The sequence below is a fragment of the Lupinus angustifolius genome, unplaced genomic scaffold, assembly GCF_001865875.1.
Source record: "Lupinus angustifolius cultivar Tanjil unplaced genomic scaffold, LupAngTanjil_v1.0 Scaffold_19_35, whole genome shotgun sequence".
NCBI lineage: Eukaryota > Viridiplantae > Streptophyta > Magnoliopsida > Fabales > Fabaceae > Lupinus > Lupinus angustifolius.
This window is the reverse complement of record NW_017719324.1, coordinates 1-15,721: the sequence shown is the minus strand read 5'-3', so window position 1 is coordinate 15,721 and position 15,721 is coordinate 1. Positions and strand designations below refer to the sequence as shown.

Below are 15,721 nucleotides of genomic sequence, written 5' to 3'. Positions count from 1 at the left end.
ATGCATAAAATTCCCAAACAGTCCTACAATAATTCTAGATGCCAATCTCTATTAGTATAACGTTCAACACCCAAGCATCATAATGCTGTACAAAGATAATAATGCCTTAGTGAGTGTACATTTACCAAAAAAAAGAAAGCGTGTAGAACTATAATTTAAGTTTCGCTAAGATGTAAAAGCAAATATGCACATGGCTTTGCTCCATTGCCATGTAATCATCCATTCCCTGGCCTTTTTAAAAACAAAAGATACACTTTCATAGCCACTATCTCCTCTTTATATTTATAATATCACAGTACAATTCATGATATTGTGTATTGTTAAGAATATTGTTTAAATATTAAAGAAAGAAATTAGTGTTGACAAATAATTCTTTTTATACTATTAAATGTATTTTTCATTCTTTTTAGTAAAGAACTAATCCTTTTAAATTATGTAATTGTCTCTCTTAACAAGTGTTGGACAAGTAAGTTAAGTATTTCTCGAAATGTTAAAACCTTATTTAACTCTTTTAAAAAATAATATATTTATGACACTTATTAATATTTCCCAAAATATAATAAAAAGTTCTATATAAATCTAAGATGAACATATATAATCATTTTATATTATATTTAGAAAAGTCTTAACCTAAATCCTTAAGATCAAGGATAACCAAATAGAGCTTTCACAAGAGATAAATCTTCAAGAACTGATGGAATTAGTTTCCTTTATACATTTTCCTTATTTTAACTCCTTATTCTTAAGTCTCTCGTCAACATAACCCTTGTATTTAAAGTACCAACAATTTATGATTTAATGTTAGGGAAGCTAGATCTCAATGTATCCCGTGCTGCTCAAATTCAAATTCTTAAAAAAACAATTATGGGAGAATTATCCACAAACCCCAATAAGATTAGTCATTTACCTTATAATAATTGAATGGATACCTTAAGAAAAAATCTTATGTTTAAACTATTTAAATAGCACATCTTTCTTTATTGCCACAAACAAGCTGATTCATTCATTTCCCACCTGAGCACACATGCACATGGGTTTACAAACTTCTAGGAAAAATTTATAATATTGAATTACACTCCCAAGACTATTCTTTTTTACTCTGTTCATCTTTTAATTGTAACTTTTTCACCCAACATAACTGATGGAAGATATAATGTGTAGTATATATAGTACATACAAAAGTCACTACCCATGAGATTAGTTTGTACTGTATTATACCAAGAATAGCAAGACAATCTTACTTCCATTTAGAAGTACACCTCTTCTTGATGACAGTAATCCAACCCTCACAACCCTCACTGGCCCAAGTTTGAATGAACCATTGAAAAGACTAAAGATCAAACCCCACATTGGCTGTGACATATGAAGTTTCAATATTTGAGTAGTCTCTTCAAATTTCAAGGTTTCAACCCATGATTGCTATGGAAGGACCATTCTGGTTTTGATCATCCACATTCTCTCTCTCACCATCTTCAGATGATGACTCTAGTTGTTGTGGTCTCTCTTCTTGACTACCCATAATATGCAACAACAACTCCTCAGGTCTCAACTCATTGCTAGAACTGCCACCTGATTCATCCACCTTCTTAGGCTTCTTGTTATTATTACAGTACAAAGCTTCAAGATGATGATAATAAGGGCATGTTTTTGAATCCTCAGGCTTCCTCTTATTCTTCTCCTTCATCCTCTTGAAATACTTGTTTATGTTCTCCCATTTCTCTTTGCATCTCTTTGCACTTCTATCATACCCAATGCTTTTCATTGCAGAAGAAATCTCCTCCCAAAGAGGTACCTTAGATCCATTACCTTGACACTGTAAATCCATCTCTGTCCTCAATTTAATCAAAGCTTCTACTTCGTCTTTAGGCCATCTTGATGAACTCATCTGCATGAAACTTCCAACACTAACATTTCCACATTCTTCCTTATCCTTACCCTTATGCACCACACTCCCTCCATTATTAACATTTTCTTGCATATGGTTGTTATTTTCTTTCTCATTTGTCACCATGATTGTCTCAGGTAAGTGCACCACTGTGCCAGCATTTTCTGTGAACTTTTTCAAAAGAACAAGCACTGCTTCATATTTTGCTGCAGAAATTGCCCTTTCTTGAGCAAGAACCTCACGCTCTCTCTTAACCCTCGCCAACTCTTCAACCTTCCATGCTTCCTCTCGCGCCTTTCGTTCCTTCTCACACTTTTCCAACACCTCCATCAACTTTCTCTGCAATCTTTCTTGATTCTCCGTCACTTCCCTCATCATCCCTTCAAAAAACTGAGTCAACCTCTTCTTTTTCTCTTCCCTTGACCCTTCAGAGGAATTGGTTGAACTAGAGTTATTATGGTCAACGTTGACCATGTTTCCATTAGGGAACCTAATAGAACAAGGAACTGCATCTTTGATAACATCGTTGGGTACAACATATGCTTCTGTTACTTTTCCTACTTGTCCATCTAATAAAGAAGAACAAGGAGGAGAAGGAAGTGGGTTATTATCCAAAGCTTCCAATTGCTCAAAAAATCTATAATTCTTGCTATTAGATTTTCCAAAACGACCTTCCTTGGTCCTCCTATGGTACTTGTAAATATTCTCAAACTTCTCTTTGCACTTCTTAGCATTCCTATGATATCCTAGCTCCAATAATTTCCTGAACCATTAGTTCCAAAATCATCACATTATTACACTTCAATTGTCCAACATAAGGTAGTCATAAACATACACATAACTACTAAGGACTATATATTATATAAATTTATAACTATATACCATTAGTGGTATATGAAGGAATGAAAATTTAATTTCAAAAACTAATTAGAAAAAAATTGTTGCACCATAGGAAAATATACTTATTCATGTCTAGAAAGTAAACAGAACTATTAGATGTTGCAAGAACTTGTCGGAGTGAATGACCAAAGTGAAAAGAACAAAAAAATTGAAGTATTTACCTAGAGACTTGTTCCCAAAGAGGGGCTTTAGGGTTGATATCTCTGAAGGCAGTGTCCATTTCAGACCTTATCTTGAGCAAGGCCATTGTTTCCTCACGAGGCCAGCGGTTGGCGGTGGAATTGCGGTCACCGTCTTCTTCTCCGCCGTGCTCCTCCGCTTTGAACCCATCGGAGACTGAGACTACTGGCCAACCACCACTTGTGTCAGTTTCCCTTACCTGCTGCTGAAGGTTGTTCTCCATGTGATTGGGATTTTCTTCCGGTAAAGTTGAGTTTTCCTGCATCAGTTTCACCGAATTACAGCTGAAGGATGTAGAAACTATATATGTATGTATAAGGTTGGTTGGGGGCTAACGAAAATAAAGTGTGGTGAAATTTGAAATAAAGGTGAAGTAAATTTTGATAAAGGGTGTTTTGAATTTAATTTGAGAGGAGTTTTTGTGTTTTGTGGCCTCACCTAGTCACAGTTCTATTATTCTATAGTTCTACTTCTACCCATACACCATAAGAAAAATTATGGCCAACTTAAACAAAGGTTTATTATTACAATGGAGATTGGAGAAGAACCAAGGGGATATATTATTTTAGGATAGAAAGAGGCCGGAATGTGAATGATTCCATTTTCATGAGACTCCAAAAATATGTCTGGTATGGCATTTTAATATTTATCTGTGGTTAGGAAGATAATATTTTTACACCGTTCATAAATGAATGTAGATAAATTATTTTCTTTTAAATTGATTAAGTTAAATATAGTTTAAAATAACTTAAACCAATAGTAAAAAACCTATCAAGTCCATCAATAAATTGGAGGGAATGTATATAAATGGTAAAATGTGCCTTCCCTACTAATATCAACAAATACCTGCAAAAATTTAAACGGGCCTAACATGCACATATTATACTAATGGACAAAATTTAGTACTTTAATTATTTTAAAATGAGCTAAGAGGTATACGAATGGTCTATAGGCATTGTTCAATAATTAAAAAATAAAAAATACATATAATAAAATAAAAAAGAAATTAAATAAAGTAGTTGAAGATAAAAAATCAATTAAAACTTTGATGTTTATAAAGTTGAATAAATCAGATTAGATTATAATTTTTCAGTATTAAAATAATATTACATCATAATTTATTTAAAAAAATTATAAATAAACAGAATGAAACATGGAAATGGATCAAATTTGTATGTTTTAATGTCATTTAACCAACTATAATTATTCCTGTTGATAATATACAATGAGTTTCATTCCTTATTATTTGGAAGGAAGAGCTTGAGATCAATGTCCTTAGATAGAGAACACATGGTTAAACCAATTATCAATAGTAATTACACTCTTCCTGGCAAATTCTAGATTTTAACTTTTTTTCCATTTCAGATGATAAGATTCCATCCAGCTACACTTATCAACCCGGCGATGAATGATTGGTTGGTGGGTCATTATAATATTTGCCATTTTTCTAAGTGTGACCTTAGCAACTAGGGACTAGGGAGCCAAATTAAATTTGACAGCCACGGTCAATATTAGTGGCTTGGCTTTTTTATTGTCTTTCTCCATATGTATAATTATGGTTATATACTTTTCATAAGATCCCTGCTTGGATAAAATGGAGAGGTCAAAGTAAGAATAAAACTCTATACCAAAATGTTTACCATTTTATTTATCAGAAAATAAAAAGTTAATATAGGTTAAATTGATGTTTTACTTTTTAATTAATAAAAAAAAATAAGGGCACATAGAATGATATAAGCTTTGGGACGGTGCCTCCCTATAAAGTAATGTGAATGTGGTGGTGGAAGGATAAGGACACTTGGCAATTGAGGCCGCAGCAAAAGTAGGTTTCTTTTATCGTGTGGTAGCGGAGCATGGTTCGTAGGAGAAGGCCCACATTCTTCTTTTGCACGTTTCTGGCTTTACCCCACATACAGTTTACTTAAATTTGCGACTTCCACATTTTTGTCGGTAAAAAAAATGGTGACGAGCTGAAAGTTAAATTATAGAGAGAAAATATGTATGTACCGATAGATAAAGAGTTTTTTGCATTATTCATCATTCATTTTTAATTATTATTGACTTTTAAATAAAAATAATACAAATGAATGAATGGTTGATTATGCATTAACTGTATATAAATTTTTACTCTACCACAAATCAATATTGTGAAAGGGAGAAGTCTTTGTTTTTGTTGTTACCTTATGAAGGCCACTAATTTACGAAGCAAAGGAAGTTTAGATGAAATTGAAACTAAGCAGACACGGAAAGACGTTGTAGAATATTGGGAACTATCATTTGATGAGTCCAATCTATCGGTGTGGTATATGTTCTTAACGTTAACCCGTTCTTATTTTTTTTGGTTGAAGAAATTTGGGGTTTAGTTTTGAAAAATGTTATCCATGTTAAGATGGAAAACGACAGGCATATCTATCGTAGTAGGGTAGATTTATCATTTGCGTAAACCATTACATGCATCCTAATTCTTTCACGCGTGTTTCAGTCTTGTCCTTTTCTTCAACTTTCTTTTCCTCTCTATCACCTTTTCACATTCATTTATTAATATTTTTCAAACATTTCACGGGGAAGGGAGGGATTAAATTTAGTACTCAATTAGAGAAAACAATGTTAACCTCTATGACTTCTTTGATTGAAGGGAAGAAAATGAGAGAGAAGTGAGAAAGAGAGAGGGAAGAAAGAGAGAGGGAAGAAAGAAAGAAGTAAGACATATAGTATACTTTTAGATTAATATGGTATGAGATACTGAGTAGAATTAGCAAAAAAAATTAAATTTTTTGATGAGAAAAAATGTTTTATTACTAATGTAATTAGATAATGAAGAATTATACCGTAAATAGAGGATAAAATATCTTTTTTATAGAAAGTTATGATGATAAAGATTGATCAAACTCAAATATGAGACATTTCAAGTAATTTATTATATAAACAAACTAGCAGTATACCCGTGCACTTGTACGGGTCACTTCTTTATTTATGCATAATGCACAAATAATGTACATATATTTTATAATGTTAATAAATCATGTATTGAACTATTATATTTTTTTGCTTTCACAATAATTACTTTAAAAATCGTATATATATATAATATTGTACAATTAGGTGTTAGAGGGAAAAAAATTATATTGATAATGCATAAAAACTAAATCGTAAACTAAACTACATAAAATAAAAGTAATATCTTGAGTTATTCTTTTATTTTTATTTATACTAGCGTGTTGACAGGCACTGTCGTGCCTGCCAACCCGCTTTCCTATCGTTTATAATGTATATAAATGTCAAATATAATATTTTGTGTTAAATATTTGTAATCTACAGTTGAATTTATTCGATTGGTGTAATGTTCAATTTTCTGATAGACATAATGTAAGAAGAAGAAATAGTTAACCAAATAATATGCAACATATATTAGGTGGAGAGGAACATTGGGTTATATATGATTTTTTGGTAAAATTTAGAAAATAGTGAGGGCAAAATAGGGAGAACCACAAATTACACCATAGTGGGTGGTTATTTTGGGTTTTCCCTTTATAAGTAGTATAGATGTTATTTTTAGTATTATATTGTTTTTATCTAAATTTTTCTCATTTGAAAAATGTGTAACCCAAAAAATATTTGTAATTTTTATAACGTTAAATTCCTTAACCGTTACATAATTGTGAGGAAGGTAGACAAAATGTTAATGTGATAGAAAGTCTTACATGTGAGTTCGTGAAAATTAAATTGTGTTAAATTTTTAACTTCAAATGTATATAAAATCTTCCTTTTGTAAATTGTTTGAGTGTAACTATTTTTCGAGAATATATAATTTGTCTAAATGATTGTCCCTTATGCATAGTTTAACATCAAAGTGCTAATAATTAAGTTACAACCTATTTAATTACAATAAATGTGTTTTGTATAGTTTGTGTTTTCTATCTTTAGAAGTTTATATCTCTATTTAATTGTGTTATTACTAATTCTCTGGATTGAGATCAAATAATTGTATAAGTTGTACCTAATTTAGTCACAGTAACCCAGTTCTAGACAACATATATTTTCTAACTTCAAAAATTCATCCTTAAATAATTTTGCAATGCTTCTTTTTGTTATAAGTAAAGATAAATTTATTGATTTCCTATGGTTTGATAAGGATTAATATTTTGCAATTGTACCTAAGTTTTGATTAAACCCTAAACCCTAATGGTTATTATTGGAATGTTAATCATTGTTTTTATTTTGGATTCTTTTTATTATTTTAGAATGATGCATTCATATACTTGCAATATTAACATTGGTTTTTCAGGTTATATGTACAATATTTACATTTATATATGCATTTGCATAAGCATTAATTTGTTGAAAGTATGATTATAGAAAATATTTGATTCTAAAATAACTCAATAAATAAAATTCAAATTGTATTGGATAATATCTCACCTCTATATTCTTGAATGCTTATGTTTTATTTTAGATTGATGTTCATTATGTATAAATATTTGAATATATTTTTAGCATTTAAATATAATATAATTAAATGTTATTTGGTTTGATTATGTTTTAGCTAATAATTCAAAAACTAAAGATTCATTTCTATTATTTGGAAGTTACATTTTCTATATAATTGTGATATTTTACTATACATATTTTCCTATTAAAACTGTCACTTTTATAATATACATATTTGAATTAATATTTTTATTCTTTGAATTAAGTTTATTCATATGCATTATTAAATTCATATGTTGTGGATAACTCAATATATTAACATTGCATTATTGCTTACCTTAAAAAAATTGATATCTTGAAGAATAATTATTGTGATATTTGCAAGAAATGTTTTTTAGAGACTCTATTACAAAACATCAAAATTAACCAATATAGTATAGAAATAATTCAAACAAACATAAATCAAATATCTGTTACTTTTGAAAAGAAGATTGAGAATGACTTTTGACAAAATATCATCTTTCAAATCTAAGTGTCAAAATTTAAAAGTGTCTAATTTTATAATTAGACCGTTTCAATCAATACATATATAGTCAATTCATATATAGGTAATAGATAGTAGATTGTTGTAATTATATTCTATAAAATACGATCACGAATATAAGGTAAAAACAAATATAGCATAATAGCTAGGGGTTTATATCTCTTAAGTCCAAATAAATAATGTAAAACATGCATTAATGATTGAGTAATTAATATTAATTGTTGAATTCACTAAAATGTCAAAATATCAATTTCTAATTGCTTGGCAAATTGATTATTCAAAATAAATTCGAGTTAATTGATTTCTCAAGTGAATTCTGAAGTATCAATGACAGAAAACAAAAATTGGGATTTGAACGAATAATCGTAAATTTCACGAAATCAATTCCTAAATGATTGTAATATGTGAAATTTGATTGAAGATCATGTTAAACCATAATTTCGCAATTTAAAGTAAAAAAAACTCAAACGATATCACGAAATTCCTAATTTTATGGAAACATTACAACCATGGTTAATCAATTAAGGAATGAATAAATCAATTCATTCAAAATTCAACAATGTAGATTATAAATAATTCAAACAAACATAAATCAAATATATATTACAAATTTAAAATGCTAAAAATTTATGTATATTTTATGACTGATTTTAATAGATTATACCCAGAAGAAACTATTCATTATCACAATTAAATCAAATGATATTTTTTTTTCTTAAGCGATAAATATAGGTAGAAGAATAATATGATTAAAACGAATTATTTCGTTACAATTTATTACATACTCTCATATCTCACTTCTATTAGATCATTCACCTTTAAACTCTCATACTCCATTTTTTTAGGGTTTCTTTCTTACTCCTTCATTATGAAAAATACGAAATAATAGGTGAAATAGTAAAGAGATGAAAATAAATTATGCATAATTGTAGCTGTATAATAAATAGATGAGGTAATATAAGGGAATCTTCTAATCAAATTTCACCAGTAATCTTAATCCTAATTATTATCATTATTATCCTAATCAAATTACCGCACCTTAACTATTTTTTATTATTGTATTCCTTACATTTTAAATTATCTTATGTCTTGTTTATCAATTAACAAAGACATTATTTTATAACATGAGGAAAGGAAATGACTTTTGAAATTCAAATTTTATTTGATCAAAATAGTCTATTCTTTGGACCGCTATGACAAATATATGATATCTAGTTTAGTTTTTTCATCAGCCCCTTCAATTCATATATAGAAGATTATAGACATGTAAATATTTTAATAGAAAATCAAATTCATTTGTTGTTAAATGAAAAATAAAATTGAAGATTTTAATAAGAGATGCATAGAGAAACATAAAACTAACGTGCAGAGAGTCAAGCTCTAAATGAAGAGATAAAATGATAAGAGCGAGATAAGATGGTGAGATAAATAGATTAATAACAACAAACAAACAAATACAATATTGTTGAGATCGAGTACATACCATAGTTTTTTAGGTTTGGTCATTGTTAAGGATGAAATCCTTGAAAATCAAACACTAACAAAGATGATTATTGGAAGAACAAATATACAAAATAATGAAATCAATCAGAACACATCTACAAAATAAACAAATCAAACGAATAATAAACAACAAAAACAATAAATAACAATTTATCTACAAAATAAACAAAAAGTCAATTAAAAAGATTAGAACACAAGAACATATCTAAAACATAAGAAATGGCTACACGTATTTTTATGATGAGAATAAAGTAAATTCGATGAATGAAACATTAAATTGTAGATATGTGAGACAGAAAAGTGAAATATGAAATGAAAGAGGATTGAAGAAGATGGAGATATGATAGAATAATAGAGAGAGAAACAAGTCATATGTGAAAATGGATTCAGTTTAAAATATTTAACGTGATTGACAATCATTGATGGTGATTAAAATGAGTAATGAATGTAGAACATAAATAATTGATGAGATTAGAAAATCATTGATATTTAATGTGTGTGATGGGAAAATCATGTGTGATGATTAAAATGAATGTATAAGGAATATATAAGTTTTTTGGAGGAAAAATTTTCATTGAGGTAATGACACATGTTCTAGGCAATGTTGTGAAACCCGAGCCAAACATCAAACCAGAAGAGGTCAAATATAGGTTCTAACTGGTTTAACCGGTTAGGCCGTCTGGTCGGACCATACAACATTATAATATCATATACAATCATATATATATATATAATTAACTAAAATACGTGAATAACATACTTATCAATATCATGTTTTGCATAATGCAAGAAGAATTGTTGTGCACTGTGCAATTATGTTTTTTACTGCATTGTGTTTTTTTTTTTAATTTCTTATAGCCGGCCGGTTTAACCAACCAGTTTATTCCGGTTTTACCCGGCCTAATTTGGTTGGACCGATTTTCCCACGGCCCAAAATGACTTGGAAAGGGTTCCCGGTTTTCAGGGTGTATGTGACCGTCTATTTAAGCGGGTGACGGTCGGACCATCCGGTCCGGTCCAATAACCTTGGTTCTAGGTGATGTTTATGCATAATTATAGCTGAATAATAAATAGATGAGGTAACGTAAAGGAATCTTCTAATCAAATTTCACCACTAATCTTAATCTTAATTATTATCCTAATCAAATTTCCTCACATTATCTCTTTTTTGTTATTATATTCCTTACATTTTAAATTACATTATGTTTTTTTTATTAATTAAAAAAGACATATTATTTTATAACATGAGGAAATGAAATGACTTTTGAAATTCAAAGTTATTTGATGAAAATAACATTTTCTTTGGACAACTATCACAAATATATGATTTTTAGTTCAGTCTTTTCTTCAGCCCCTTCAATTCATATATAGAAGATAGTATAAATATAAATATTTTAATAGAAAATCAAATTCATTTGTTATGAAAAGGAGAATAAAAATGAAGATTTTAATAAGAGATGCATATAGAGATATAAAACTAACTTATAGAGAGTCAAAATGCAAATGAAAAGATAAAATAATAAGAGCGAGATAAGATGAGGACATAAATAGATTAATAACAACAATCAAATACAATATTGTAACTTCTAAGTAAATGTATATATAAATGGAGATCGAGTACATACCATAGTTTTTTAGGGTTGGTCATTGTTAAGGATGAAACCCTTGAAAAGCAGACACTAATGAAGATGATTATTGGGAGAACACAACTAAAAAATAATGAAATCAATCAGAATACATCCACAAAATAAACAAATCAATGAAATAATAAACAACAAAAACCAAAGAAAAAAATAAAAAATTATCTAAAAAGTAAACAAATAAAATCAATTAAAAGATCTAGAAAATAACAACATATCTAAAAAAAATAAGAAATAGCTACATGTGTTGTTGTGATGATGACAAAGTAAATTCGATGAATGAAACATTGGATTGTAGATATGAGAGAGAAGAAGAGTGAAATATGAAATGAAAGGGGAAGATAACAAGATAGGGATATGAAAAGATAATATAGAGGGAAAAGTAATTAAGATGTGAAAATTGATTCAGTTTAAAATGTTTAACATGATTGGCAGATCTAAGAACATAAGAATATATCTAAAAAATAAGAAATGACTACATGTGTTTTTTGTGATGATACAAAGTAAATTCAATGAATGAAACATTAGATTGTAGATATGAGAGAGAAGAAGAGTGAAATATGAAACAAAAGGGGGGAGAGAAGAAGATGGAGATATGAAAGGATAATAGTGATGAAGAAGCTAATCAGATGTGAGAATGGATTCAATTTAAAATGTCTAACGTGATTGGCAAATCATTGATGATGATTAAAATGAATAGTGAATGTATAAAATAAATCATTGATGAGAAAATCATTGATATTTAATGTGTTTGATAGGAAAATCGTGTATGATGATTAAAAAGAATGTATGAAGAATATATAAGCTTTTTGGAGGGAAATTTTTTATTAAGGTGATGACACATGTCCTAGGTTATATGGCAAATAGTTTTTTTTATGCGATAGTAATAGTAAATAGAAACCGTTACAAACAATAAAATAATAACTAATAATATAAACATTTAATAAATAAATTTAATAAAATGAAACTAAATAAATCTTAAATATGATTATAATCTAACCTTAATAAGTTTTAAATCTATTACAAATAATTTCTATAAAATTAAAATCACCAAGTAATAATTATACTCTTTATATAATAAGTCTGAATTTCATATGAAATGTTTGTTTAAGAGTGTATTTAAAAAGGGAAATGAATAATAGTACAATAAATCAAGAAGAAGTTATTAGCAATTCTTATTTGAGAAAAAAGTTGTGTCCTGGGATTTGTTATATTTTAAGGTATAAATTATCATTAATACTAGTAAGTTACCCGTGTATTTGCACGAGCAATAATTTTTTGGCACATGGTTAAGAACAAACATGTTATCCGTGTATTCATATGTTTAATAACACATATGTTATTCGTGTATTCGTTTGATTAATAACACATATTAATCGTGCATTATAATGGTTAACAACACACATGTTACCCTTGCATTCTAATAGTTAAGAACACACATGTTATTCGTGCATTCATTCATATGGTTAAGAGTACACATGTTACTCGTGCATTCGTGTGATTAAGAATACATGTTAAATGTACATTCTAATGATTGAGAAACACACATGTTACCTGTGTATTCACATGGTTAAGAAGAACATTCATCTTACCTGTGCATTCATTCATATGGTTAAACAATCACATATTAATCGAGCATTCTCATGAGACATTGATTTTGACGAATATTTAGAAGCACATAAGTATGAATATTATTAAATGTATATTAGTAATATTGTGTAATAATTTGATAAAATAAAGCGAAATATATAGAAACACGAAAAATGTGAATTAATTTCATTGGATATGTTTTCTAAAGTAACGACACAATGTCTTCATAACTTTTGTCACGTAGTAAGACATAATAATATATTAATCGTCCATAAATTGATAAATTATGCAACATAATGATCAAATATATAGTAAGGCATGATAATATATAATTGAGTACAAAATATTATTATCGTAGTAATATGAACTCGTATGATATTAATAAATATTTGATCATAAAAATCATGAGTTTCATAATTATTGTTACAAAGTATCAAAATATATAAACTAATATTGTTATATATGCAATGATAATAACAAAGGTAAGAAACAAAATAAAATAAATAAAGTGTATTCAATGGTCTGTATTTAAATATTTCATGTATTTTGGATTCCCAAAGAGGGTTTTCTATAAATTAGTTTGTTATTTCTTTTTGTATAACAACAAAATAAATAAATCTACGAAAAATAAACAAAAAAATTAATGAAAATGAGAACTGGTCTATAAAATAAGAACAAATCTACAAAATAAACACACGTCAATAAAAAATGCACTTTAAAAGGTATTTTTATTTGTCATTTAATTTTATATTGATTCATTTATTTTGAAAATATATTTTCTCTCTCAACCAATTATAAGTTATGAAAATATNGTAAGTTATAAAACAGTTATAATATATTTGTATTTTATTTAATATATTTGTTCCTTAAAAATATAACTCATATATGTGTATTTTATTTAAGATTTTATATATATATAGAGCTACTTAATGAGAACAATTCTCATATAAAAATTGTGAGAATAGTAAATCTGGTCTTATAACTAATCATGTATGGTTCGTAGCTCCATATATATATATATATGTTAAATCTTATGTTTAAGAATAATGAATGAGATGAGAGATTTTCGGCAATTTGAGATGCAATTGATAAGAATGAGGACAGAGGAGTTAAGAAGAATCAATGAAATCAGATTATGCTCATGAATATGATATTAATGTTGACCTATCATTACACAATTATTATCAAAATTATTTGAAGTTTAACTGAAATATAATCATAGCATTTAAGTCTTTAATTAATTAAAATTATTATCAATTATAAGACAACAAACGAAAAACATAAGATAAAATTATAGAATAAAAGAGTGCACATGTTACCAAGACATTTGCATAGTTGTAAAAAAACAAAATGATCTCAATTATTTTTCTTTGTTCCAAATCTTAACTCATATATTATCATCACTTGCAACTTTCTTAGAAAGAAATTGATTTATTGTGCATTTATTCACATTTAAATTGCAATGAATGAAATCGAATTTTGCTAATAAATATTACCTTAATAATCATGTATCATTACACAATTATTAATAAAATTATTTCAAATTCTAACTGAAAGATAATCATATCAAATTATTATTATTATTACAATAAGAAGACAAATGAAAAACATAAGATTAAATTATGGGATAAAACATAGTGAATGAATACAGAAGGGAATGAACAAATATAAAGTCACATTCATATTGTTTGATAGAAAATGATCATAATTATTATTATTTTTGTTACAAATTTTAAATGATGCATTAATCCTCACTTATAAATTTTTAGAATCAAATTGAGTTATTATCCATTTATTCACATTTAAATTGCAATGAGTAAAATGAAATTTGCTCATAAATATTACATTAATGCTCAATGTCGTTACACAATTATTATAAAAATTATTTCAAATATTAACTGAAATATAATCATTTTAACTAAAAGATAACAATATCATTCAAGTTCATAATCAATTGAATTATTATCATTAAATTATGTAATGAAACACAATAAATGAATAAGAAAGGGAATGAACAGATGTAAAACCACATTCCTATTGTTCAACACAAAATGATTCGAATTATTTTTTTATTTGTTTCAAATCTTCAATGATGCATTAATTCTCACTTGCAAATTTCTTAGAATCAAATTGAGTTATTGTCCATTTATTCATATTTAAATTGCAATGAATGAAATCGAATTTTGCTCATAAATATTAATTTAATAATCATGTATCATTACACAATTATTCACAAAATTATTTCAAATTTTAACTGAAAGATAATCATATCAAATTATTTTTACAATAAGAAGACAAATGGAAAACATAAGATTAAATTATGGGATAAACCACAGTGAATGAATAAGGAATGGAATGAACAAATGTAAAGTCACATTCCTATTGTTCAATACAAAATGATCCTAATTATTATTTTTTTTTACAAAATTTAAATGATGCATTAATCCTCGCTTATAGTTTTTTAGAATCAAATTGAGTTATTATCGATTTATTCACATTTAAATTGCAATGAATGAAATCAAATTTTGCTCATAAATATTACATTAATGCTCAATATCGTTACACAATTATTATCAAAATTATTTCAAATATTAATTGAAATATAATCATTTTGACTAAAATATAACTATATCATTCGTCCATAATTAATTGAATTATTATCATTAAATTATGTAATGAAGCACCATGAATGAATAAGAAAGGGAATGAACGGATGTAAAACCACATTCCTATTGTTCAACACACAATGATCCTAATTATTTTTTATTTGTTCCAAATCTTCAATGGTGCATTAATTCTCACTTGCAAATTTCTTAGAATCAAATTAATTTATTGTCCATTTATTCATTTTTAAATTACAATGAATGAAATCAAATTTTGCTCATAAATATTAAATTAATATCAATATATTGTTACACAATTATTACCAAAATTATTTCAAATATTAAGTTAAATATATGCACAGCATTTAAGTTCATAATCAATCAAATTATTATCAATATTACTACAAGACGGAAAATGACAAACGTAAGATTAAATTATGGAATGAAA

At 27.3% G+C, this 15,721-nt stretch overlaps 1 protein-coding gene across 3 annotated transcripts; it reads right to left on the bottom strand.

The window, feature by feature from the left end:
- Nucleotides 1-976: 976 nt before the first annotated feature.
- On the bottom strand, nt 977-3,560 carry LOC109338191 (trihelix transcription factor GT-2-like). 3 transcript variants are annotated; one of them, XM_019575364.1, is made up of 3 exons: nt 2,947-3,560; nt 2,456-2,648; nt 977-2,410 (listed from the first exon to the last, which is right to left on the bottom strand). In XM_019575364.1, exons 1-3 carry the CDS (start codon nt 3,228-3,230, stop codon nt 1,406-1,408), a joined length of 1,482 nt encoding a protein of 493 aa, XP_019430909.1. In that variant the 5' UTR covers nt 3,231-3,560; the 3' UTR covers nt 977-1,405. The 3 variants fall into 3 exon arrangements, with proteins under 3 accessions (XP_019430909.1, XP_019430907.1, XP_019430908.1); XM_019575362.1 differs by having other exon boundaries at nt 977-2,648; nt 2,947-3,265; nt 3,322-3,560; XM_019575363.1 differs by having other exon boundaries at nt 977-2,648; nt 2,947-3,249; nt 3,323-3,560.
- Between the last annotated feature and the right edge of the window lie 12,161 nt (nt 3,561-15,721).

Excerpts from the sequence above, each read along its gene's own strand:
- LOC109338191 (XM_019575362.1), bottom strand. The coding sequence starts at position 3,230 with ATGCAGGAAAACTCAACTTTACCGGAAGAAAATCCCAATCACATGGAG. Across the intron at positions 2,649-2,946 it reads CTTTGGGAACAAGTCTCTAG|GAAATTATTGGAGCTAGGAT; the intron begins GTAAATACTTCA and ends CTAATGGTTCAG.